This window comes from Xiphias gladius, chromosome 3 (assembly GCF_016859285.1).
Source record: "Xiphias gladius isolate SHS-SW01 ecotype Sanya breed wild chromosome 3, ASM1685928v1, whole genome shotgun sequence".
NCBI classification, from domain to species: domain Eukaryota; kingdom Metazoa; phylum Chordata; class Actinopteri; order Istiophoriformes; family Xiphiidae; genus Xiphias; species Xiphias gladius.
This window is the reverse complement of record NC_053402.1, coordinates 17,520,221-17,543,900: the sequence shown is the minus strand read 5'-3', so window position 1 is coordinate 17,543,900 and position 23,680 is coordinate 17,520,221. Positions and strand designations below refer to the sequence as shown.

General features: G+C 39.4%; 3 protein-coding genes across 7 annotated transcripts in view; 1 reads left to right on the top strand and 2 right to left on the bottom strand.

Moving 5' to 3' along the window:
• The window catches only part of rhbdf1a (rhomboid 5 homolog 1a (Drosophila)), a 34,222-nt gene extending 27,976 nt beyond the window's left edge, over positions 1-6,246 (bottom strand). For 2 of the 3 annotated variants that reach the window (XM_040123187.1, XM_040123196.1), the window contains exons 1-2: positions 6,080-6,246; positions 4,224-4,418 (exon numbers count right to left, since the gene is read on the bottom strand). In XM_040123187.1, the coding sequence (XP_039979121.1) occupies positions 4,224-4,418; positions 6,080-6,129 (245 nt within the window). In that variant the 5' untranslated portion in view covers positions 6,130-6,246. The remainder of the gene's footprint in view (positions 1-4,223; positions 4,419-6,079) is intronic. The other variant, XM_040123204.1, reaches the window with a different exon arrangement.
• A 1,892-nt stretch (positions 6,247-8,138) lies between these two features.
• Positions 8,139-10,678, top strand: mpg (N-methylpurine DNA glycosylase). The gene is made up of 3 exons (XM_040123550.1): positions 8,139-8,606; positions 9,271-9,475; positions 9,755-10,678. Exons 1-3 carry the CDS (start codon positions 8,331-8,333, stop codon positions 10,168-10,170), a joined length of 897 nt encoding a protein of 298 aa, XP_039979484.1. The 5' UTR covers positions 8,139-8,330; the 3' UTR covers positions 10,171-10,678.
• A 49-nt stretch (positions 10,679-10,727) lies between these two features.
• Positions 10,728-22,685, bottom strand: nprl3 (NPR3-like, GATOR1 complex subunit). 3 transcript variants are annotated; one of them, XM_040123547.1, is made up of 14 exons: positions 22,220-22,412; positions 21,494-21,563; positions 19,922-19,960; positions 19,006-19,138; positions 17,644-17,718; positions 16,193-16,346; positions 15,893-15,974; positions 15,281-15,418; positions 14,093-14,249; positions 13,484-13,590; positions 12,998-13,127; positions 12,089-12,278; positions 11,800-11,992; positions 10,728-11,319 (listed from the first exon to the last, which is right to left on the bottom strand). In XM_040123547.1, the coding sequence occupies exons 1-14, from the start codon at positions 22,410-22,412 to the stop codon at positions 11,154-11,156; spliced, it is 1,827 nt and encodes a 608-aa protein (XP_039979481.1). In that variant the 3' UTR covers positions 10,728-11,153. The 3 variants fall into 3 exon arrangements, with proteins under 3 accessions (XP_039979481.1, XP_039979482.1, XP_039979483.1); XM_040123549.1 differs by lacking the exon at positions 10,728-11,319 and adding an exon at positions 11,332-11,705 and having other exon boundaries at positions 22,220-22,685; XM_040123548.1 differs by lacking the exon at positions 19,922-19,960 and having other exon boundaries at positions 11,154-11,319; positions 22,220-22,685.
• Positions 22,686-23,680: the final 995 nt, after the last annotated feature.

Here is a 23,680-nt window from a genome sequence, read left to right as displayed (position 1 = left end):
AACCATAACTGTAAACTTCTCCACGGGGAAATTAAATGATAGGCTAAACTTGGATTTATTGTTATGATGATGATGATGATGATGATGATGATGATGATGATGATGATGATTATTATTATCATCATAATTATTATTTTTTATTGTTATTATTATTATTATCATTATTATTTGTGATCTTTCTCAACTGGGAGAAATTAAAGAAAAAAAAGATATAGGCTATTAATAATTTGCCTGAAATGCAGTCGATTTTGTTTCCAGGAGGTTCAGAGGTTATCGTGACATATCAAGTCATATACTTTACCTACAGCCTTCTACTTGACTATTAGGTTTGAGCACTGTGAAAACACACTAGGCTGGTCAAAGCAGTTGTAGGAAATATTAGTTTAACATTTTTCTTGTGGCTTCAATCTGGCCCGTTATCTACATCTGTTTGACCTATTTGATTAGTTAATATGGGCCTTACACGTTTCATGTGTATGAACTTGACAACCTCATTACACACTTACAACAAAGAGGTGCATTTGAAAATAAATGGCATAATAAATCGTATATTCCCATTTTGTGATTTTAGCAGCACAATTTAGAGAATTTGAAAAGATCACATTAATTATATAACGACTGAAGTGAGTTTACACAATACAAAAGGGTAAAGAGCTTCATCCGGTACAAACATGGAAATTCAAGTGTTTACACTCAAATCTAATCTCTGTTGATTCATTTGAGGCCCTGCCCTATGCAACACATTCAGGACACTCACAAATGTCACCTGAGCTTTGATATATGACAGCCCAACCTCTTCCCATCTGCTTATTCTCATCAGATAAGTTTATTCAGGACTTAGTCCCTTGATTCCAGTTTGGGATTTTCCAATCACTAATGAGCATCATAATCTGAAATGCCTCAAAATCATAATTCAGCAAGCCTGCCGGAGTGCGTCTGAAGCTGAAATTAATAACTGTTTATAAATACATTCTGTAAACAGGTCAAAGGAATAGAACAGATGCATTACATGAACGCTCACATTTTTTCCCCATTTTTTGGTCAGTTTGTAGACATACCATGCAACGTTGCCACATGACACAGTGGTAATCATGACATTGCATGATATCAGTGATCAGTAGAGCAGCCGCTCATGAACCCTGTGCTCTCACTGCATTTCAGTGAAATTACACAGTCCTGCTTTAAAACTGAGCCAGTGAAGAAAATGATTGTCTATTAACTATTATGTAACTCCCACACATTGTCTTCAAATCAATGAGCACTCACCGCATATTACGTCACTGTCATATGAGTCTGGGGTTTGGGTCTGCTGATGTTAAAATGGCTGACAGAGGCCTATTAAACTAACCCTGAACACTCTGTGTGTGCAAGGGCTTTCAACTGTTGCTTCTTGTTTTGTTTCTCAAGAGAGCCCTGCACAACGACATAAAGGCAAGAAATAATGGTAAACAATGTGACCGTCAATGTCAAGACAGACAGACAGACAGACAGACAGACAGACACACAGACACACAGACAGATAGATAGATAGATAGATAGATAGATAGATAGATAGATAGATAGATAGATAGATAGATAGATAGATAGATAGATAGAGAATAAATCCACTGCACATAGTCGACATGACACACACAAAAATGAGATTCACATGTGGCATGCCATTATTATCACATCATTGTAGCTGAGATTCCCTCCCATTGTAGGAGTCTGCAGCCACGTCTCCATCATTAATTCATTTTTTCTTTTTTTCTTTTTTTTTTCTTTTTTTTAAAAAACCTCTCACCAGTAAGTCAGGCAATGCTCCTCTGAGGAGTTACTTCAGTTCATGGATTTTAATACATTAGATCTGTTTGTCATTTAATATACCTACAAAAATAACAAGACTGCAACAATTGGCAACTTCAAAATCACTTTTACTGTAAAAGAGAAGACTTGCACTGCAGAAAATGGAGCTCATCTGCTGCATCAGGTACTACACGCTGCTGTTCCATCGAATGAAAAGACCATTATTCCATCACAGTCTCAGTGAAAGCTCAGATCCACCTGGGAATACTCTCCAGGAGAGAGATGGATGTAAGGGAGCGGAAGGTTTCTGAGGTGCTGACAAGGGGCACCGTGTACGCAGCTTTCCTCAGATGAGGTTTTGGGGCACAAGAGGCTCAGGTTCCAGGAAAAAGCTTCTTCACGGTTGCTTTGATGTACTTCTCAATTAAGACACTCTCCACCGAATGCGGCAGCCAGTGCATATCTGCTGTTAAAGAAAAGGAAGACCTAATCTCATTTTCATGCTGACAGAGCAGATGATTTGTTTGTGTTTCTAGAAAAAGAAATCATAAGAGTGGTGGACTACTTATGTTCAGCAACATTTGTTTGCCACAATTTCAACTGGAGGGTTTGTAAAAATTCACTGAAGCAATACTTTTCCTTTAGATATATTCAGCTGAAATCAGCATAATTTCATGCCTATGTTTCTGGATACAGGAAACATAATAAGAGTCTAAAGTGTGGCTTCTGAAATTTTTTAAACACCTCCGCCTTAGCTCCTCCACAGCCAAAAGCCAACTGCAGCCTCCTCCCATGAGAGAAATCTGTTGTAAGAATCATCCTTCATTAAGACCCAATTTAATCAGTTTCAAATGCGGCCAAACTAAAATATACAGCAACAACAGATCGGTCTCCCAACTGGTCGTGTTTGTAATTCCCAGTGTGAAAGGCGAGAGTTTCCTTTCACCTCGAGTCTCACCTTCGTTTTGCACCCATAGATCTCGTCCCTGCCAGCATGACTGATTGCCAAAGAGTAAATCGAGTTGATTCAGAGACATGCTCCTAAATTGGGCAACAGATATTATTTCCAACACAGGAATGACTTCCTAGTACTTCATCAACTCTTTCACATATACTCAGGGATGTAAAGACGGTTCAGTGGCCTACCGGGAGTCCCTGATTGATATACCATGAAGTCACAGTAATTAATGGTGAAGTTTCCCCTGGGACTGAGGAGGGTTGAAGCTGGGGCAAAGGCAGCAATTAGGAAGCGACGAATGACCTGTAGGAGCACTCAAGGCCCCCTGATGCCCCATCAATCAGATGCAGATAAAAGGGTTGAGTTCAAGGGTAATGTTTAACCAAAAGGACATTGTCAGACGAACTATAAACGGTTTCGTCTTCCTTCAACTAACCAGAGAAGTGGAGAGAAAACCAGCATGTCTGGGTTAAGACCACAAAGGTTTTTTTTTTTGCTCGTGCATCGGTGACATGGTTTACCACATCTGAAAAAAGAGGCCAAATACTTTTTACAAGCATGTAACTTTCAGGGTTCTCTTTTCAGTCTATTGATGTTGCTACAACAAAAAATGCCAGTGTATTCTGTTAGTATTAAAGGCATATCAGAGCTTTGTACGCATAAAGGAAACACAATTTTAATATACAATCAAAGAGGTAATATTGTTAAGTTAAGGTTTTGTTTGCTACGAGCACTGATCACATAATCAATAGCTGGGTAGAGCCGAAGCCACTGTGTTAAAATACATTGCATGCTGGTTTAAATATGATGATGGCGCACGTACTGTGTGTTACTGGCAAAATGCAACCTACTTTTGCAAAATACCACAGCAGGAGGAGGCTGTTAAAGAAATGAAAGACAGAAAGCAGACGGGATTTCACAGTGTGGTCATGCTGAGAAGATTCATACTCCCTTGTTTTTGTGATAAGGCTAGTACAACCCTCTCTTTCTGACTCAACGGTTGTTTCCTCTGAGAGCTACAGGTGTTAGCTGAGACAGGAAAACTGTTATCAGAGTAGAGAAAGGTCAGGTGACTGGAGATTTCAGTGCAGGCTCAATAAATAAACCAAACAGCTGGAAGGCTGAGTTTCTGTCTTTTAATGATCTACTAAAACAGTCATCAAACCATCATTGACTCTCTCATTTTTTTCTTTTTTCACATTTTGAAACTTCTGTATAGAATGAAAAACTACTGTGGGTTTATTTACTGCACTTGGTGGGTTTAAAAAGTAGATTCTGCAGAGTTTCTTCTCAAGTGTGTCTCTGCTGAATAGATGGAGACTGAACTCTCTGGACCTGACCCAAAGCTCCACTAATTCACCAATTTTCTGTAATGCAGAGGAAACAGAAGAAAACCATATACTGTAAGTCGTCTAGAAGAACAAAAGGAAAACTTTTGAATCCCCAGTGGTGTATGCACGTACTTACAGTCGTCCCTTACCTGTGTTTATACACCTGTGGTTCTGCGAAAAACTGTGGGCATGAGATCTCAGACGTGGGAAAAGAGAAGCTGGTTCTCTCCATAAGCATTGTCTCTGTTGTGCAGGTGTGTGAACTGGGCCTCATGTGAAGTAATCCTCCTGTCTCCCCCTCCCAGTGAGAACCCAGCCGCATGTGCAGCACACGCACCACACGTCTGCAGCAAACAAGAAAAGAGACTCATGAATCATTAATTGTCATCAATTAATAATTAATCCCATCCAACACTAAGGATGCAGATGACTACCAGGTTCTGCCGCTAATTGGCATGGTAAGAAAGAAGCGTCTTTTGTTGTGTTACTTATATTGTCACATGACAACATAACTTTTTACTGCCACATGTTGTAATGAGGATTGCGAAAACTAGAATCTGTTTTAAATATGATGATGTCATGTAAGCAATACAAAGTTAAAACCAGCAGAAGACAATAAGTTATCTCAGCAGCTCAAAAGCTATGAAGCACTCCCACCAATTGTTTGCTGAGTGTACTTACAACAAGAAACGTCAGGGATGTCCTTTTTTAAAATCATAACTCTCACATAAAAGAGATGAAGCATTAAGTCTCTCACAGTTATAATTGCAGTATAGTAACTACTGCTGAAATGCTACCACTTCATGAAGTCGTCATCAAGAAATAGCCAACAAATAAAGCTTTAAGAAAAAAAATACAATTTTGACACTTTCTTTAAAGTGCCAGTTTACTTAGGGAAAGCATTAAGTTTTTCTAATACAGTCAGTGTGTCTGTGAGAGCACTGCACTGATGGAACTGGCATTCAGACCCAAGATATCATAAACAAGGCAGGAATAAATAGTGGCATTATTTTGGTCGGTCCATTTTAGTCATGTGTTTAATATAATATTTTTACACAGCCAGATATATACCAAAGATAATAGTGCCAGTCTATCACTGTAGTGAAACTATATACAGTACATGAATATATATTTACAGATTGATTTTAAAATTAAAACAAAGTGAAACAATTATCTGTGTAAATTCTTATTTTACATAAGCCTCATCAAAAATAATCATAACCTTACTCAAAAACAAATATTAGGAGTTACTTCCTTCCTAAACACTGCACGCTGAGAGGATATTATACCAAGCAGATCAATCTTTATTCTTCATAGGATTCTCTGACTCATGGTGTACTAAGATATTTTCAGTCTGCCTGCATTCTGCTCGTCGTCCATCTGTACACACAGATGAGTCTTTGGCATCCCTGCTCAGCATCACTATCACTGAGGTGGCTCCTGGAATTGAAAGTGATCCAGAATGCAACATTACAGCCAAGCTCTGGCGGCTAAGATTATCAGCAGCAGCAACAAAGAAAACTGCCCCAGCCCAGACCTCACCATCGCTGCTGACAGGCAGTGGAAACACAGTCAAAGCAAACAATGGCCTTCACCAGTCCACCGGCCATGGCAAAGTCAACAACCCATGCCAGGACTCTTCTACTGAACATGCTCAGCAGATTTCTGTCTGGCTCCTATCCTGGCTCAATAAATCAGTTCAGGACTCTGTGCGTAATTACTGGAAAATTTTTTGTCATGTGTTTGCATTAGAAATGCAACCGTTCTGATCCCACAGTAGAGATTTTTGATAAAAAATATGAATTTTCTCTTATGATCCTGGAAATCAAAACTAAAATGGTACAGGAATTCAATTCTGGAAGGTTTTGCAATTTATGACAACACAAAAGGAGGTGATGAGAGATTTCACAGAATAGGTGCGATGACATCCAATAACGAGCTACGCAAATATTTCAACTAAGAATTTTTATGGCACTTTTTATGTCGATGCAGTGTATCAACTTACCCCCATTCCAAGGTTGTGTGCCCTTCAACTGTTTCTGCAATGCTACACATGCATATGGCCGCCACTTCATGAGTATGCCACACTGTCTGGCACCTCTCCAAAGATCCGACCACCCTAGGGAGAGAGGCCTCTTACAGCAACAGCCATGGCCGGAGGCATTATGTTGTCGGGTTGTCCATCCGTCCATCCGTGCGTCCTTCGTTAGGGACGCCTGGAGGGAATTTCATTAGGCTACATCTGGCACAAACGTTTACTTGGACTCAAGGATGAACTGATTAGAATTTGTTGGTCCAAGGTCAAGGTCACTGTGACCTCACAAAACATGTTTTCGGCCATAACCCAAGAATTTATATGCTAATTATGACTAAATACAGTTAACACCTTTTATTAAATTCCTTCAGAGTCTTCACTACATATATGAGTCTGGAGAGACATGATTGTAAACTGCAACTGGACTGGTTGGTGGAGGGATACAACTGCGAGGTGGCAATTCTAGCTTTAGTAATATTATCTGTCTACTATCTGTGTTTCTATCTTTTCTTCTTTCAGGTTTATCAAACAAAACACAAAGTATCACTGGTAAATAAACTGAAGACATTTACTTTAAAACATTATATACTAAACATAATACTTAAGATTAACACTTATGATTAGTGCAAATAGGAAAATAGGAAGGAAAATGTTTTTTCTTCCTTTTATCAGGCTATATTTTTTGACTACACACATTTTATGCTGTATACAATATTGAGTATTTGGAATTCAACACTACTTGCAATGTAATGTAGTATGGATATATACGTTGTAATTCATTATAATTATCGATACGAAACTATACAAAAACAATGATTCCACACAAGCCACGAACTAAGCTCTTGTGTACTCTTGTGGTACCTCATGTAGGTAGTGTTGCGTAGTCTGGAAACGTGAAAACCTTGTGAGCTTCCTCTGTGTGCAACTTTTTTGTTAGTGAAATTCATCAAAAATAATGAACAGAGGGCTTCTTTCAAATAAGGTTATTGCAGACGACGTGAATGAAAAGCTGCAGCAGAAAAGCACCAACCCAGCTGCAGGATAAGCTGAAAAGCTTTAAATGCAGCGTTTGGGAAGAGGAAGGAGGCCCCTTTAAAGTACCAATAGTGCAAACACATAAGATTCAACATTAGAATGATCGTCCTGAAGTAGCTCTGCAGAACTTCCAGAGCTCCAGCTGCAGCTGCTAAACACTAAACAAGATCTCCAGAGGAAAAGTTGCATTTTTTACTCCTGTGCAGTAATCTTTAACTAACCTACAGCTAAACACATGAATTAATACAAAGAAATACTAAGAAGTAGGTGAAAATGTTGGCAAAATATCTAATGCAGTCATCTACAACCCCCTCCCCCCTTTTTTAACCTGAACCAAGGTTTGCTTTCTGTCATCTGTCAGCAAGATATCTGAAAAACCTATTCATGTATTTCTTCAACAATTTCAGAAGTACAAGAAATTCAATCTATTTCAAATATTATTTACTATACCTATTCATTCCCCTTCATTTACTCATCCATCTATTGGCCTATGCATCCATTCTTATATCAATCAGTGCATGCAGTTGTCAGCCTAAGGGTCAGCCCGGTGCTTCCAAACAGCAACTCAGCAAACTTGTACTTCCTTCATGAAACTGTAGTCGTTGGCACGACCATGCCACACGCTGTTAGTCTTCCAGAAAGCCACATGGGCCCACAGTGCCTGGGGCCAAGCTGGCGCCATCCACTTCCTGGGCACAGGCAGGCATGAGCACACCGGCTCTATTTATAACTTCTTATTAGAGGGGACTGTTTTCAAATGAGGCTGAAAAGATAAGACAGCCGCAGGAAAAGGTCGCTCTTTGGGAGGCTGTACATATCAGCAGATAATGTGTTGTTGTTAATTCGCAGCAGGAAGAAAACTTTGGAGTGCAAAGTCATGTCTGAGAATTTTGTGGAAGAAAAAACATTGAATGGACCTTCCCTCTCAGAGCCTGGAGAGAAAACCCTAACAGGAAACACTACATGGCAACACAATCAATAGCCAAACACTTGATTTCACATCCTCCAGGAAAAGGGTGCGCGGTTCCTTTAAGAGACACAAAACTGTCATTTACTTCCTGTGTGCTAGTCCCAGCGCTAACCAATGCAGGACCCACGTACATCATGAAATAAGTGTTTAAAAGCTACACAAGGATGTCGCAGAGTCTATAAAGAGACAGTGGTAAAAGTGATTTTCGATAACGTTATGGCGGGGAGAAAAAGAAAGCTGCTAGCAGTGGCGGTGGCGGCGGCGGCGGCGGCACCACCTGAACGAGAAGTAAATAAACATAAAAACGAGACGGGGGTGAAGCTCGAGGTTTCACCTGCCCAGCTGAAGAGCAGCATTCAGTGTGAAAACAGTGCTCATATTGCTGAGCCGGAGCGAAGCCACTATTTCACCCAGACTGAGCCGCAGCACAGGCTGGGAGAGGATTTTTTCAGCCAACCTTGCATCACTCTGGCCAAAGGGTTCCTCGGCAAGGTAACGGCGGCCATCTCGCCTTGATTTCACGCGCATTTGTTTTTATTTCTGAAAGCGCCGTGATGCTCCGCAGAGGATATGCTCGTGATAACGTTTGTGTCAGTGCCCGTCAAAAGGTTTTGGTAAGTGCATGTGGAGTCTTCACAAAGGTCCCCGCTGAGCTGTCACAAGGACCCGAGAAGAGCCGATGCTTTCGCCGAGGGTCTTTAGATTTAATGCAGGGGCTTCATTAGGTAACCTGTCAGTTCAGTTTCTTCAGCCCTTGAATGTAACATAATGTAACATACTGTCACTACAACCTCAACATAAACTGAATGGTCTTGCGAAACCCATGACCACAATAAAAGACATTGAGATCAGAAATATAAATGACTATTAATGATTTTTTTAAAAAAAGATAATTTCCTTGTTAAATCGATTAAACGTAAAATCTCTGTAAAATGTTGAATTGTGGACATTTGGACACTTGCTCACATCTTCAGATGTCTGGTTTTGTCAGATCAACAGTCAAAAACCAAAAGACATTCAGTTAACTACCACACAACATATAATTTTTACGTTATGGACTATCAAATTTGTGCCAATTAATCTTCAGTTGATTGACTAATTAAATAATTGACTAATCACAATTACACATAACCTGTCTTGTTCCTTGTACCGGCAGGTGTTGGTCCGCAGGTGCGCAGATGGTACTGAGCTGCGAGGGAGAATAGTGGAAACTGAAGCCTACCTGGGAGGAGAGGACAGAGCTTCACACTCAGCGGGAGGCAAACGCACAGAGAGGAACACAGCCATGTTCATGAAGCCAGGCACTATCTATGTGTATACAATCTATGGCATCTACCTCTGTATGAACGTGTCTAGTGAAGGTAAAAGCATTGTCCACCTAAGATGACTTCGGAGTAGAAACACCTGCCTCATGTTGTGTTCATTATGGCAGCCATATTTGCCTACTGACGCATGCAAACATAAAGTCTCATAAAACCTTTTTTGGTTTAATGTTCCCAGAGTTCATCATTAATATTGCATGAAACCCATACAGGGATACAGTGGGTTTGTGTTTTCTATTGTCAGTGGGTAAAGGGCAAAAGGAAGGAGACAAAGTGGAGCCTTGCTGACTGATGCATATTGTGTGTCATTTGTCACAGGGGAGGGTGCTGCCGTGCTGCTGCGCTCCCTTGAGCCCCTGCAGGGTCAGCCCATCATGAGGCAGCTAAGAGCAGCCAGACACAAAGAGGGTACCCGACAACTTAAGGACAAAGAGCTCTGCAACGGACCTTCCAAGTTGTGCCAGGCTCTAAATATACCCCGCTGTTTTGACCGCCGAGACCTAGCATCAGACCCAGAGGTGTGGCTGGAGAGGGACAGCCACACAAGTCCAGCAGAACCCTACTATATAGTGTCAGCACCACGCGTTGGAATTGAGTCCCATGGCGAATGGGCCAAGAAGCCGTGGCGGTTTTATCTACGTGGGCACCCCTGTGTTAGTGTAGTGAACAAAGAGGCGGAGAGACAGTGTAGGTCTGGGAATGTAATGAACAATTTAAGTTCCTCAGATGTATAGTCTGACACAGGACAGCACAGTGTCAAAAGGACTTCATGGGAATATTCCTGAAAATACTCTGCCATCTGTTCCTTTTGTGGACTTCACCATTTACGCAGAGTAAAAACTTAAAAATTGTCTTTTTTCTTTGAGGGGATACACTACTTCTTACATATATGAAATAATACCCTGTGAAAGAATTCCATTGTATTTTATAATTTTGTAGTTCTTACAAAGTCAAAATGGTAGAATAACATCCATGAGAGTCCGAATTCTAGTCTGCATAAATTATAAAAAATGCTTCTCATCCATTTTATAAGCTGGTAATTATTTCCACCAAGTGTATTTATGGTACTGAGGCAAAGCTGTACTGGAAAGCAACAGATTAGAATTTAAGGCAGCTGGAGTAAGACTCATCTTATCAGTGCCTATTTAAAAAAAAAAAAAATCTGTTCTGAAACTTTGCTCACAAGTCTCTTTCGTTCAGGTATTCCATCTGTGTTTTTTAATAAACATTCATACTTTTGAAGTTCTCCTCTCACTGACTCAGTGATTTCACAGATGTTTGGAACGCTCTGCTTCCCTCAAAGCCAAAACAGCATGTCTGATGTGTAGAGTCTTCCCTTTCTTGCCGTGTTTCTCTCCCCACCTCTGGGATTCCTTTGGAAGAGGTAGCTGGAGGTCTGGAATGATCATTACCCAGTGTGCCCCTCTGTGGTCTGACACAGCTGGGATAGGAGATGATGAAGTTTAACCCCCACTGCACCAATCATTCCAACATTCACAGTGAACACTTGAGGTGTTTCTCGTATGTACAAAATAATTTAATATTGCAAACAAACATTTGGCTCATAAAGAAAAAACATTTTCTAAAGCAGTTGTGTCAGTTCATTTTAAAACATTGTTGAGCAGAGGCACTTAGCTGTGAGCACAGCAGGCTATTAACTGCTCTCAAACTGAAACTCTTTTTCCAGTTGGTGAGACCTGGTATGGTCGGTGTGCCACTACTCCATGGGTGACTGGAAGATTGAAATAATGGGATCCTCGTGGTTGGTCACCACAAGGACACTGCGGAACTTGTCAAACAGCGTCTTGAGCTGCGAGCGCCTCATGTTCTCGTTGTACATAATCTCTTCCAGGTGGTGATGTCCCCGGAAATAGTGCAGCAGCCTGAAAGCAGTAAACATAACAGGCAGGAAAATGGGTTGAGAGTTTCATTGGATCATTAGCTGTGTAAATCAACCGTGAGACATGACTTTCACAGCTCTGATGACATTTTCCATTTCTATGCAGTAGGTAACACTGATTCCCTGATTGGAGAGCTTTCTAGACACATTTTATTTTCATTATACTCTCTGCTAACAGCTGGCAAATTATCTCAACTCTCCAGCCAGTAGTTCCAAATAAATGTCTCAATATTCTGTGAATGCGTAACTTTTATTTTCCAAACCATTGCACAAATATCTTTTTATTTCCTATGAGAAATAAAAGTGATTCATAACAAAATGAGTCATTGGATCCTCACTAAAGCTCTTCCCATCTGTTGATCTAACTCCCTGAAAGCAGAGAGCAAAGGAGAGTTTAGAAATGGTTGATGCACAGGCAAAAACAAGCACAGAATATGAGTCTTTTAGAGGCAACTTTAATTACCTGGCAAACATCCGCAGATCCTCTGGATTTTGTGCAGCAGGGATGTTAAGAATGACCTGCCTCTCGTGCTCTGACAGGCTGGCAAGCAGGGTCTCCGTCATCCTCTTGTTGAGGGGAGAGTCTCCACCAGGCAGCAGCTCTGCACTGGAGTTGTCCATACTGGGACTGGTGAGGGTCATGTCATCACTGCTTGCTACAAGCAGGGAGCAGACAGATTGGTTAAAGATTATATATTACCTGTTACACCTGTAAAAGCAGAGGCAGAGAGGTGAGCTGATCGAGAACATACTTGGCGAACCGAAGCTGAGAGCACTAGGGGTGCTGAGACTGCGGCCTCCTACTCTGGCAGCCAGTGGAGGGTCTTCATCCCTCAACCCCGGCTCATCCTCGCTCGGCGGTACCAACAGGCAAACATAAGTGTGCAGCTGGATCAGCAGGCGGCGCTGGAGCATCCACACCACCATCTGGATCAGCTGGGCCTGGTCAGGAGCAGAGAGGCAAACCGCATTACAGCTGATATTAGGGTAAACATTGAAAAGGTGAAGGTGAACACGCTCTAACCAGGTCAAATACGTATTAAATCAGCCGTAGGTAACATACAAGCTCAAAACAGTGCCACAAGAAATGGCCATGGCTCTGATCTTGTTCTCATAAAAAATGGAAGCTGCAGACTCTGGAGCTTAAGTGCCATTCCATTTATAATTCTTCCCCGATGCTCGAACACATCTGCCAAACAGGATGGGTCATAGATGACCGCCAGATAGTCCTGCCCTATAAATAGTAGGGATTTACCAGGAAAGAGTATTTTTAAGTTTGTTTGCTCTTAATTTGTACAAAAATATCTATTTTTGTCAAAGTCAATTATTCTTCAATATAAAAATATTTCCTCAAACATGGAACATTCTTTCATAATTACAACTGTTTCCAAGTAATTTCACTTTGTTCCGGTTTATTTAGAAGAAAGCCCTGATTTTCTTTTCTTCTTTCTTGAAAAAAAAAAACAAAAAAAAACAAACAAACAAAAAAAAAACATACATACTGTACATATCAGATTATTTCACTAACATAAGAAAAAACACACGAGGAGAAAATTAAAAAACAGGGAAACTGTCTCACTTTTACACAGTCCTTTGTAATATTATTACTATATTATTTATTATATTTTTTCACAGTGTATGACCAGCTGTAATAATCCTACCTCCTGTGCAGGGGCTTCCAGGGGGTTTCTGAACTCGGCCAGTGACACAGGTAGTGAGAACTTGGCCAACATAGTGGGCATATCATGACCAGGAAACTGCTGGGCAAAGTGCTCAGCCAGTGGTGAGTATCTATCCAGGGAGAGATGGTGCATTATTACACAACACAACTTTTCCATTAACACAGCTCTCTTGGATTCAATTTCCACAGTGTTGTAAGGGAAAGTCTATTTGAAGTGTGGTATATATAAAAAAAAAATGGCAAGTAACTGCCAATGCCTCATTTCAATTGCAGTTGTTCCATAACACATTCTGAAGTGATTTAACAAGTGTAGGCTATGGTAATCTGAATTTAATAATAATTTAGACGTGTTTTTGAGACCAGTGTATATGAGGTAAGAATGGATGGGTGCTCAGCAATATTACAGGTCATTAGCTGTGCAGTAACCAGTACAACCAACTGGCTTACACATATCACAGAGACTTACAGGCAGATGTTGGCATGAGGAGACAGCATGTACACGTTGTTCTCGCACAGTGGGTAGATGATGATCGCCTTGCCCCAATAAACCAAGTGGGCAGCAATTTGAAAGATCTTAGTGGGGAAATATTTTGCAAATATTATCAGTGATGGGAAATAACAGCATCTAAACATCAGCATCCAAACCACAAAAAGTTTCATAATTGAAAACGAGGTCTTGAAGGAAAAGAAGTAACTTCTCACTACATATGGGAACTTTCTCTGATTTTATTTTTATATAGTCCACTAGATGGCGGTAAGACACCACCAACACTAACTTCTTTTACTGGTAAATCTTTTAATAGATCTCATTATATCAGTAGATTATATAAGTAGAATATGATATCACCATTGTTGCCCACCTTATTTCACATTTTAGCATTTAAAGAGATCAAAGTCTATGATTCTCCTTATTCACTGAACTATCCCTTTGTGCTTGCTGAATGAGCTTAATCATTGTATGCTATTATACATTTTTTTATATATATATATTATGAAAAAGTGCTTTAAATTTTAAGATAAATGTGTTATAAAGCACAGTGGTGATGCATGCAGTGTAACTGTGAATGCTCTGCACCTGAAGTAAGGCCAGGTCAGCGTCCTGTGCGAGCTGCTGAAGGTTTTTCACTGCTGAGCAGGTCTTGATGAGGCGCACCATCGCAGGCGAGCAGTCGAGGGGAAGCTGGCTCAGCAGTGCCTTCTCACTTTCCAGCAGCAACAGGGCATGATAGGGTCTGGAGGATCAAACAACATATGTTACAGCTTCTGAATCACCAGATCTCCTCTTTGGAGATCAAGACTATCTCCTCAATAGAAGCCAATAGGAATCAGCTTTACCACCAGTCAATGTACAGAACAACGAAGTGTGTCTAAGAGCACCAACTGACCACTACGATGATATAAAATTTCATCTAGATAAACTGTCTTAAACTGCATATTTTATTCATCTTCAAAAGACAGAAATAAAAGGAGAGGCAGAAGCTGATCACTAGTCTGATGTAAGTAAGCTGAAGAAACAATAGGTGGCAGTATGGTCCACAGAAAACTTTACAGGGTTTTCTCAGATACTAAAATAGAAAACTCACAAATTACACAACCCTAAATCAGCTGTTAAAGATGCAATACTCTGACATAACAAAGTGATGGTAGATTAAAATGTCAGTCTTAAATGTAAGTGTCTTCTAGGGCCATGAGTTTATCACTTCTTATTGTTTTTTCTTCAACCAGACCAATTTAAGACATTCTACCTCTCATATTTTGAGCTCACAATTACTGATTCATTTTGCATGACTTGCAGCCTACTCAGATGAGCAAATTATGACTATGGTGCTGCATTTGTGGGCAGAAAAAAGAGAAACTATATTAACAACTAATAGTAAATGTTATAAATTTCCTACACGGTAAATTTAAATGTGGCAATATACAAAGAATATCCCAACCTCATTTACACATTGCATAAGAACATTACGTTATCTCTGCAATAACCCTACATGTGTTTATGCTGTAAAAGGGGGGCTGCTGGGTGGAGTAACTGTGGTTGGCTGTGATATGCGATTTTAACTATCATAATCCATAGCTGCTGACCGGGGTGTTGCCAGAAGTGCAATTTTGAAAGCTTCCACCCACAGCATGTAGGAACACCTATCTAAACATAATGTAGTCTCTACAATTTACTGTAAGCAAGTTACTATTCTGTTGGTCAAATATAAAGATTTAGTACAAAAAAAACAAACAAACATACTGTTAATAAAAAACACAAACACACCTTATAGCCTTAAGGCTGCGCTCTAATGCATCTGGGGGGATATAATTGCCACCAATCCTGTGGATCTTGTGTGGTAAACAGAAACTCACTTCCAGCCAGTTGTTAATATGTAGTCGCACCACACCAGTTGTACAAAGGCTGACAAAACATCAATATCATCATTAATATTCGCATTATTAAATAAATTAAATTAAATAAATATATTTCTTCTAGAATAGGTATAAAAATCTAAAGATAAAAAGACAATCTGTATGAATTAACATGTAGGATAATGTAAAATAATTTACTGAATTGAATTGTGAATCCATTTAAAAAATGAATTTTTAAATCTCGTGCAATCATTCATAAAGTACAGAAAAATGATCCCCATTGTGAAAACGTACTACCATTTTAAAATAACCAAACGCGACTAAGGATGAATGGAAGTTTCCAGGGTACAAACATCACAGTTGCTGGTCAGATATTGAGAAAACTGAGCATTTCTAGCACTATATCAGCTGTACACATCAATATCAGAGTCAGCTATAGGACAATATATATTGTGCATGGTAAGAAAAAAGGGAGACATAGCAAAACAAAACAAAAACACATGAAATGTGCCTCATCACACACCTGTCATAAGCCTCCTTCAGGTCCCTGGCTAGCTTACATTTGGGAAGAATTTGTCTAAATGGGGACTGGGGGCTTCCATCCGCTGGCATTAGGAAAAACAGAGAACACTGTCAAAATATACTCTCATATTTAAACTTGAGTGGTTAAACAATAATACGTCATCATAATGTTAAAATCCTGAAGTGTTCTATAATAAATATGGCATTATATACAATAAACCTATATGAAATTCTACAGTTTTACTGAGATAGAGCACTGAATGTGCTGTCAGATCTGAGGTGTGAGAAGCGTGTATCTCACTCTCAGTCATGGTGGTGATCTCATCCTGGACGGACAGCATCAGTTTGGCCTCTCTGGTCAGGTACTGGCAGCGCCGCTCCTCATGCTGCAGAGCTATAGCGATGCGGCGAGACAGGTTGTGCATGCAGCTGATGACGGAGGGGTCAGCGTTCGCCTGTATGGGCCAAAGATGAGAGGGAGCAAATTATAAAACAGTGTAACATGTCAGTTGTATGTACACAACTCAGTGATTAAATACTCTACTACATTTACAACATCAGCGCTTTAATTTGTAGCTCAGCTAACATTCATGTCAAACATTACCAGCCTGTCAACTGTCAATCATATAGGGGCCTTTAATATTTAAATGATTTTTCTCCTTTATGTGACGTAAAGATCTTAGCATGTAACACACTTAAAAATGTATGAAACTGAAAAAATGTGACTGTATAACATCATTCAAATTACACTTACGATAAATATCTAAGCACATATTTCATACTGTCATTTTTATGCAATCCACTTCAAAAGCCTTGCAATAAATCTCATTACTGTAAAACTTATAATGTTTGGTTTTTATTGAGACATTTTCATTGTCCAAAAGGTCTGGCCCCATCTCTGTTATATTTCTGAAGTTCCGGTGGGGGTGTTAATTAAACTGCACCGCACTATACAGAGAGATGTTTCTAATATTCTGTCTTCCTCGGGTGTGTAAATAAAGACGGACAAAACAGAACGTGATCACTAAACTACACAATCTCTTGGCATGGTGAAACAGATCAGTTGCCATAGTTTTATTACAGAATGAAATATATGAACCAACACATAGAATAACATAAAATTATTTACTGGTGTACAAATTTGAACTGTGAATCCATTCAAGACTGAATGGTTCAATCTTGTGCAATCACCTATGAAACACACAAACATGACATTAAAACAAACCAGTGGGACTGTTAGTCCTACGGAAGTTGCCAGTGTACAACCATCACAGTTGCTGGGCAGATATCACTGACAAAACATGACGGGGCACTTCTCGCCCCATCTCAGTTTTACTGAGGCTTACTGGGTACAGTGACTCAGCATGGGCAGGAACATGCTCTGCCTTGTTAGGCAGCATGATTAAGCATAGTAAATTGGTCCCTCCTCCCTCTGAGTTCCCATGCTCTCACAGATAGAGTATACTGGAATATTATCACTCACACACACCCTTCCTATTCACAGAACACATAGATTAACAGAGTACAGAATGTATGCGTCCCACCTACAGTCGGCTGACTTAATTGTGCCATCATTAAAAATAAAAATGTCGAATTAAGTTGTATAATTATATTAACATTTATACTCTATATTATTTTAACTAATAGACAAAAGTTAAGTTTCTTTGCTCTTAGCTACCAAAAACACAAGCAATATAAAATCACTATTATATCGACAATTATCACTAAAAATCTAAAGAAGTCTTTTCATACCCTTAGTGCAAACACCACATTAAACAAGATCATCGTGGGCATCTCTCTCTTAGGTGAAGGATCTGTTTTAGAAACCTACATGGAAAGAAGACACATTTTTTTGAATGATGAATAAAATAAACAAGGTTTACAATAACATGAGCAAAATGTAAATCTAAAGCATGTATATTATTCTTCAATGGATGAGATATGGCATGATCAATACTTAATTTAAAAAAAAAAAATGAATTAAAAAACATTTCACAAATACACTCAGTTTTCAGTTTATTAGGAACACCTTGCTAAAACTAATCCAGTCTAATACAACAGCCCTGCAGTAAATTCTTCTTCATGACAGTTGTAATGCTCAATTCAATTGTATGATAATTTTTGAGAATATAGCTTGTGGTGCTGTTGAACTGTATTGCATTATGCAGAGAGGCTTTTCTGTTATTTAGCCTACCCTTATTGATATAAATGGGGTGGACAACATAACACCTGTCCGTATAATGCAATACAGTTCAACAGCACCACAAACTGCAACCTGCAAATTGAACATACGGTTGAATCAATACCTCTCTAAAACAGTTTCGACAAAGAGTGAACATTGTAACCTTCATGAAGGGAGGATTTGTTGCAGGACTTCTGTATTAGAGTACGGTAGTTTTAGCTAGGTGTTCCTAATAAACTGCCAAATGGGTGTGTAGCACAAGGGTAATCATAAATGTTGCAAGGATAATTAAGTAAAGGGATAGAAACAATAAAAGCTGCACTTCTGCAATGATATGCAACCAAGTACAATAGTTCTGTAATAAATCAGCCTTTGTGAACCCTGAAAAGTTCAGTTTTTGTTAAACTGTGTTAGATAAGTGTGAAATAGATAAAAAATGAAATACCCTTCATCTTGGCAACACTAGCAGTGAATAATCAGTCTAAAAAACAAACTGTCAGTAGGGGGCACTGCTGAAGTTAAGTGCATGTTAAAGCTGACATACATTTAAGAAGATCATGTTGAAATGCAAAAAAGGGGCCTTATAGCTTCATCAAAGCCAGATGGCCAGACACATCAATATTATGATAATGATATTAACAGAATTCTTTTTTTTTTAATGAATTTTCAATCACGGGTGTCTAATAACTGTAAAATACAAATCACCAATGGCTTTACCTGTTAATTACAACTTTATAACGCAGTGATTCACCAAACAATACATCCCAAGACAATATATATGCAGAACTACTTTGAATCCACGATAACATGTTGATTTTCTTAGCAACAGAAAAAGGCTCTTTTACCAGCGGAAAATGGCTTAACATGCTGTTTACACTCACGGACATGAAGAATGAATCTAAATCTTTTCATTAGGCTTCATTTGTTCCTACCTGAAGGATTGGAGGATGCTGAAGGAGAGTAGGGTGACCCACAAATCGAACATTGTCTATCTTCAGTTCAAACTTCTTCCCACACATATCAGATTTGGTGGCCAGGATGGTCGCGAGGATGATGTCAGAGAACCTTGAAGAAAGAACAGTTTCAGTAAGAAAGTGTGCAAGGTGGGAAGAGAAGTTACAGCACAGAAACAGCTGGCACAAGTGACAAAGTTTAAATTAGCTCAGTTTTTTCACATTTTTTTCACATTCCTGTCTATAAAAGGGGTTACATTCATCAGATGCATCTGCCCGTAATATACAGTAATTGAACAATCAGAGTATATATAAAAAAAGTTTGTGTGGCTACTGGAGAGGAGAAAAGAAGAGGTCTCCTTGCAGAAAAAGTGAAGTCGCTGTATGAATGAAGAATGTGAAAGATTCATGCTGGTTTGACTTAAGTAACTCATGCTGCGATCAAAGGGATAAAAATCAAGCCGTTAACCTCCAGTAAAAAATTAAACACACTCTAGACTTACCCCACCAACACAATTTTAGAAGAATAAATTTTTAGTTGCTGTATTGTAGTTTGCATTTGATTTGCATTTTGTTTTATAATGCTGAGTCTACATGATAAAGGTAATATAATCAAGGTAAATTAAAACTTTAAGTCTATTTATTGATATTCAATTATAGCGTTGAACTGCTGGATATTTCTTTCGAAAAAGGCACACAGTACAGAGGAAAGCAACACTGAAATCCCGAATTAACCAAACACTGATTCACTGGATCTGCTACAGATAATTTACACGGATTTTTTTGAGATTAGGGTCGGGGACCCATATAGGACACAAAATAGGAAAGAAGGGGATAAAAAAAGACAGGGGTGATCTAAGCGAAGGAAAGGTGGTTTAGAATGATGTGGTCTTACCCTGCTACCAACTGTTCGTCAGTTAGTGGAGATTGTTCTCTGAAATGGGAATTGGGCCATAAAAAAGAAGAAAAAAAGCAAACAAAAGGGAAAATGCAACAAACAGTTGGGCTGAATGCATAAAATGGACATCAAAACAACCCGAACAAACCATTGATACTATGATGTGAAATTGCTGGTCTGTATGTTGATTCAAGCACATTACCAGTTAACCCTGTTTTAAGCTTAATGTCATTAACGTTGACAATGTCTATCTTTATACAGATATGTAATCTTAAATGCCAGCCTAAAAGCAACAAAAAATGTTTCCATTGCTCAACCAGAGAGAGTGTGCACCCGCTATGAGGACATATTTTTAAAAACCTGTAAAGCTAGAGTTGACACCATAAAAGCCTGTTTGAAGTGAAGTCAATAGGCAAAAATTGAGCAAAATGAAAAAAACATTTGTCATGATGATGTGCCAGTTTTATCTGATTATGTCCGGTGAGCGGAAATGGTAAAAGTCTCATGTGTGGCTGCTTTTAACAACGCCGGAACCCAAGTATTTTCAACCAACCAATGACTGACCAGCATTAAGATCTATAAAACAACAGCACGATGCTTTTCTGAACAAGAGACAAGACTGAAAGGTTCTCTGTCTGGATACTTTTGTATTTTACAAAAACAGCCATCAACATCATTGTGTGCACAAACAGGAGGGAGTTTAAGTTGTGTGCAAATTCTGTTCTGTTCACGTTCTCTACAACTTCTGCTACATTCAGTCCGGACAGCTCAACCAATCATCATGAGTAGCTGAGAGGAAAAAACTCTGAGTGCTCCACTTTGTCTGCATTGTGGACTGACCTGAACATTACTCAACTAAACTACTTTCTGCTGCATCCATTTGCAGGAGTTTCCCTCTTTCTTCTTTCCTTCAGTGGATGAAATGAAAGGATGCAGCACTGCCAACATCCTATTTTTGTTGTGTCTATGAGCAGTTCCTGGTTGTAATATTTTTGTTTCTATGATGGACAGCATCTTTCCCCGACATTCATGTTTAACCGAGAAAACCCCTGATGTGTGTTGAACAATGTATTGTATGAATTTGTTTATCTAAAGTATATAGAAACAATCAGTGCCTTATTCTCACTAGGAGAGCATACAAAATATAAAGTAATCTAAAATGGTGGTTTATAAGCCTGTGTTTTTTCATCAGTTCAGATAAGGAGGCATATTCAAATAGCATCCTGGGCTATGATACATGGTGAGGTGACAGTGTTACGTTTTTCAAGTACCACCTGTACAGGATTTTGTTTAATTTCTTAAATTCATTTTGAGGAGTTGGATAATGCTCAAACAAATGGGCTAAATTAAATTTAACCATTGGACAGCTCCTCAATTGTCCTTGAAAAAACAAACCCCCCCCCCGAAAAAAAAAAACCCAATGAGTGGGAAAAAAAAAACAAGGAGGAAAAACATAATGAGAACAAGAAGCTCAAATGGATCTCGAAATGGGCTGTGTATCCACCTACAGTCATTATGATTATGATAAATGTATTAATCCATCAATATTAGATGAAGACCAAAACATACCTTGAATCACCATCCTGATCTTCAAGACCATCCCCGGTTGTGTTCAGTGCATATGGACTTCGTTGTTTTGCTTGTGGACAGAAAATAATAGTATTAGTTCACGTGATTATGCCAATGGGGGGAGGGGGGACACATTTGTTCAAGATTTGGCCCAATTAAGAGCCACATTAAGCAGAATGTTCAAATGAATGAATGTTTGTTGTCGTTAAGGGTCTTTGTCAGGGTTGATAAGGGTCTGGCACTGTTGCTCTTTGCCAATGTGGTTTTTCAGTGTTTGGCATGTTGGCAGGTTTGGACCTACCACTGCCATATTATGCATAACTCCAAATTGTCTTATGGAGCCATGAAACCTCACTAAGCCATTATCAGACCGCAGTCATACTTTTTCAGAAAGAGGAACAGGGGACACAAATAAACATTACCGACACATACTGAAAAAAAAAAAACCAAACATCTTATTTGCTTTAAACCTAAAACTGTGGCCTCATAGATTGTAGTCGTAACAAAATCTGATCATTGTAACCTTTATTGATACAATATATATTGCTGGCCTGTTGTATTGGACTGGATAATATTGTGAGGTTTTTGCAACTATGTCCAGCCACTGTAAATGTGCAATGAGTTGAAAGCAGGTCCTGGAGGGCTCTGGTTTCCCTGAATAGCGAGGAGGTGATGATTTTCGATTGACAATACTAACCCTCTGGTTGAAGCTAATACCTCACCTACCTGTAAGAGACGACGGACATTCAGACACTCTTTGGAAAGGGTATCGAAAGAGTAGCTTGTTCCCTCGGCTGCCAGAGCTAACCAGTATGACGCTAATGGGGCTGGTTTTATCGCCAGTTTTGTACACATTGTTTTGTGACTGGCTGTACATGGATTTTCGGTCATCTGGTAACCCGGCTGATGGGTTGAGCATCCTGTTAGCATCCTAGCTAACTTGACGTTAGCTGCGACACAATATAGTCGGGCGCCAGCGGTGTCTACGACCAAACCCTGAACCTTAGCGTGTTGAAGGTGAAGCTCGTATTAATGTTTGCCACACACAGACACCGACCCCGGACACATTACAGACTAACGGTTTTCAACTCTGAGGCCTGGCTATTAAGTCCTCCCTGCTTCACATCCATGTACTGCTGCGATTGTTTTGTGTCACCTTGAAAAATGTTCGACTGGAACAAAGACGGCGGCCAAAGGATCCCCCTCCCCCCAGATGCAACATCAGTCAGTGCTTTCCTATATGACACTCTATCTATCTATCTATCTATCTATCTATCTATCTATCTATCTATCTATCTAGCCCACATAAGGCAGATAAGGTCTCATAAAGCTTATATGTAGGCTATAAACACAAAGCAAAAATACCCAGGTCATAGTATAGAGGTTCAATACATGCAGTAATGGGATTTTAAGGTACGATTAAGCCTAAAAAATTCCAAATGTTGTTATTCACGCAGTTTTTGACCTCAGTGTATGTGGCAGTTTTGCGCTGCAATCGTTCTACAATTCAATAATGGTCTTTGTATTTATGTTTAAAAAGACCTAAAAGATAAGTTCAGGGTTAGCTCTTTCTTTGAAATGTTTTCCATGTTACAATATTGCCGCTAGATGGCGCGTTGGTTGATTGTGGGAACTCCCAGGGTTCATAACCCAGGCCCAATGTAGATATGATTCAGGCATGTGGGCATTTGGAAAAACTATTTTATTAGATAAATAATTACCTCAGCCTTATCGTGACTATTCACATTACTTCATAACGCAACTGTCCAAAGAGTCACACACTTCACTTTCGAAGTTAATCATTTTAAATTTCAATATCAGTCTAATATGGGACCTTGTGTTCTGCAGTCCCCTTCCAGTTATGGCGCCTCGATGAATCCACCCAGTCACATGATTGCTTTTTACGTAAAAATATACTTTCATTGTTTTGTGTTATGTTCTTTGCGTCAATTGTGTGCTTTATCCATCTCAGCAATTAAATGCGCACGGTAAAGCTATTGAATTAATTACATACTTACATTTGTAATAAAACATCAACACCATACATTCTATTTCATTTGGACCAAAACACCAAAAGCCTATCCGGCTATGTGTAATGTTCAGTCATCAAGGTCCAGGTCTAACATCAGCACTGACACTCGATGTGCGTTGGCAACAGTTCCATAAGTTTCGGACGTCGCCCTCATG

Excerpts from the sequence above, each read along its gene's own strand:
- nprl3 (XM_040123547.1), bottom strand. The coding sequence starts at position 22,412 with ATGCTCAACCCATCAGCCGGGTTACCAGATGACCGAAAATCCATGTAC. Across the intron at positions 16,347-17,643 it reads ATGTGGTGTTTGCACTAAGG|GCGAACGCTGACCCCTCCGT; the intron begins GTATGAAAAGAC and ends TGGCCCATACAG. Across the intron at positions 15,419-15,892 it reads CTGAAGGAGGCTTATGACAG|CCTTTGTACAACTGGTGTGG; the intron begins GTGTGTGATGAG and ends ATGTTTTGTCAG.
- mpg (XM_040123550.1), top strand. The coding sequence starts at position 8,331 with ATGGCGGGGAGAAAAAGAAAGCTGCTAGCAGTGGCGGTGGCGGCGGCG. Across the intron at positions 8,607-9,270 it reads CCAAAGGGTTCCTCGGCAAG|GTGTTGGTCCGCAGGTGCGC; the intron begins GTAACGGCGGCC and ends TTGTACCGGCAG. Across the intron at positions 9,476-9,754 it reads TATGAACGTGTCTAGTGAAG|GGGAGGGTGCTGCCGTGCTG; the intron begins GTAAAAGCATTG and ends CATTTGTCACAG.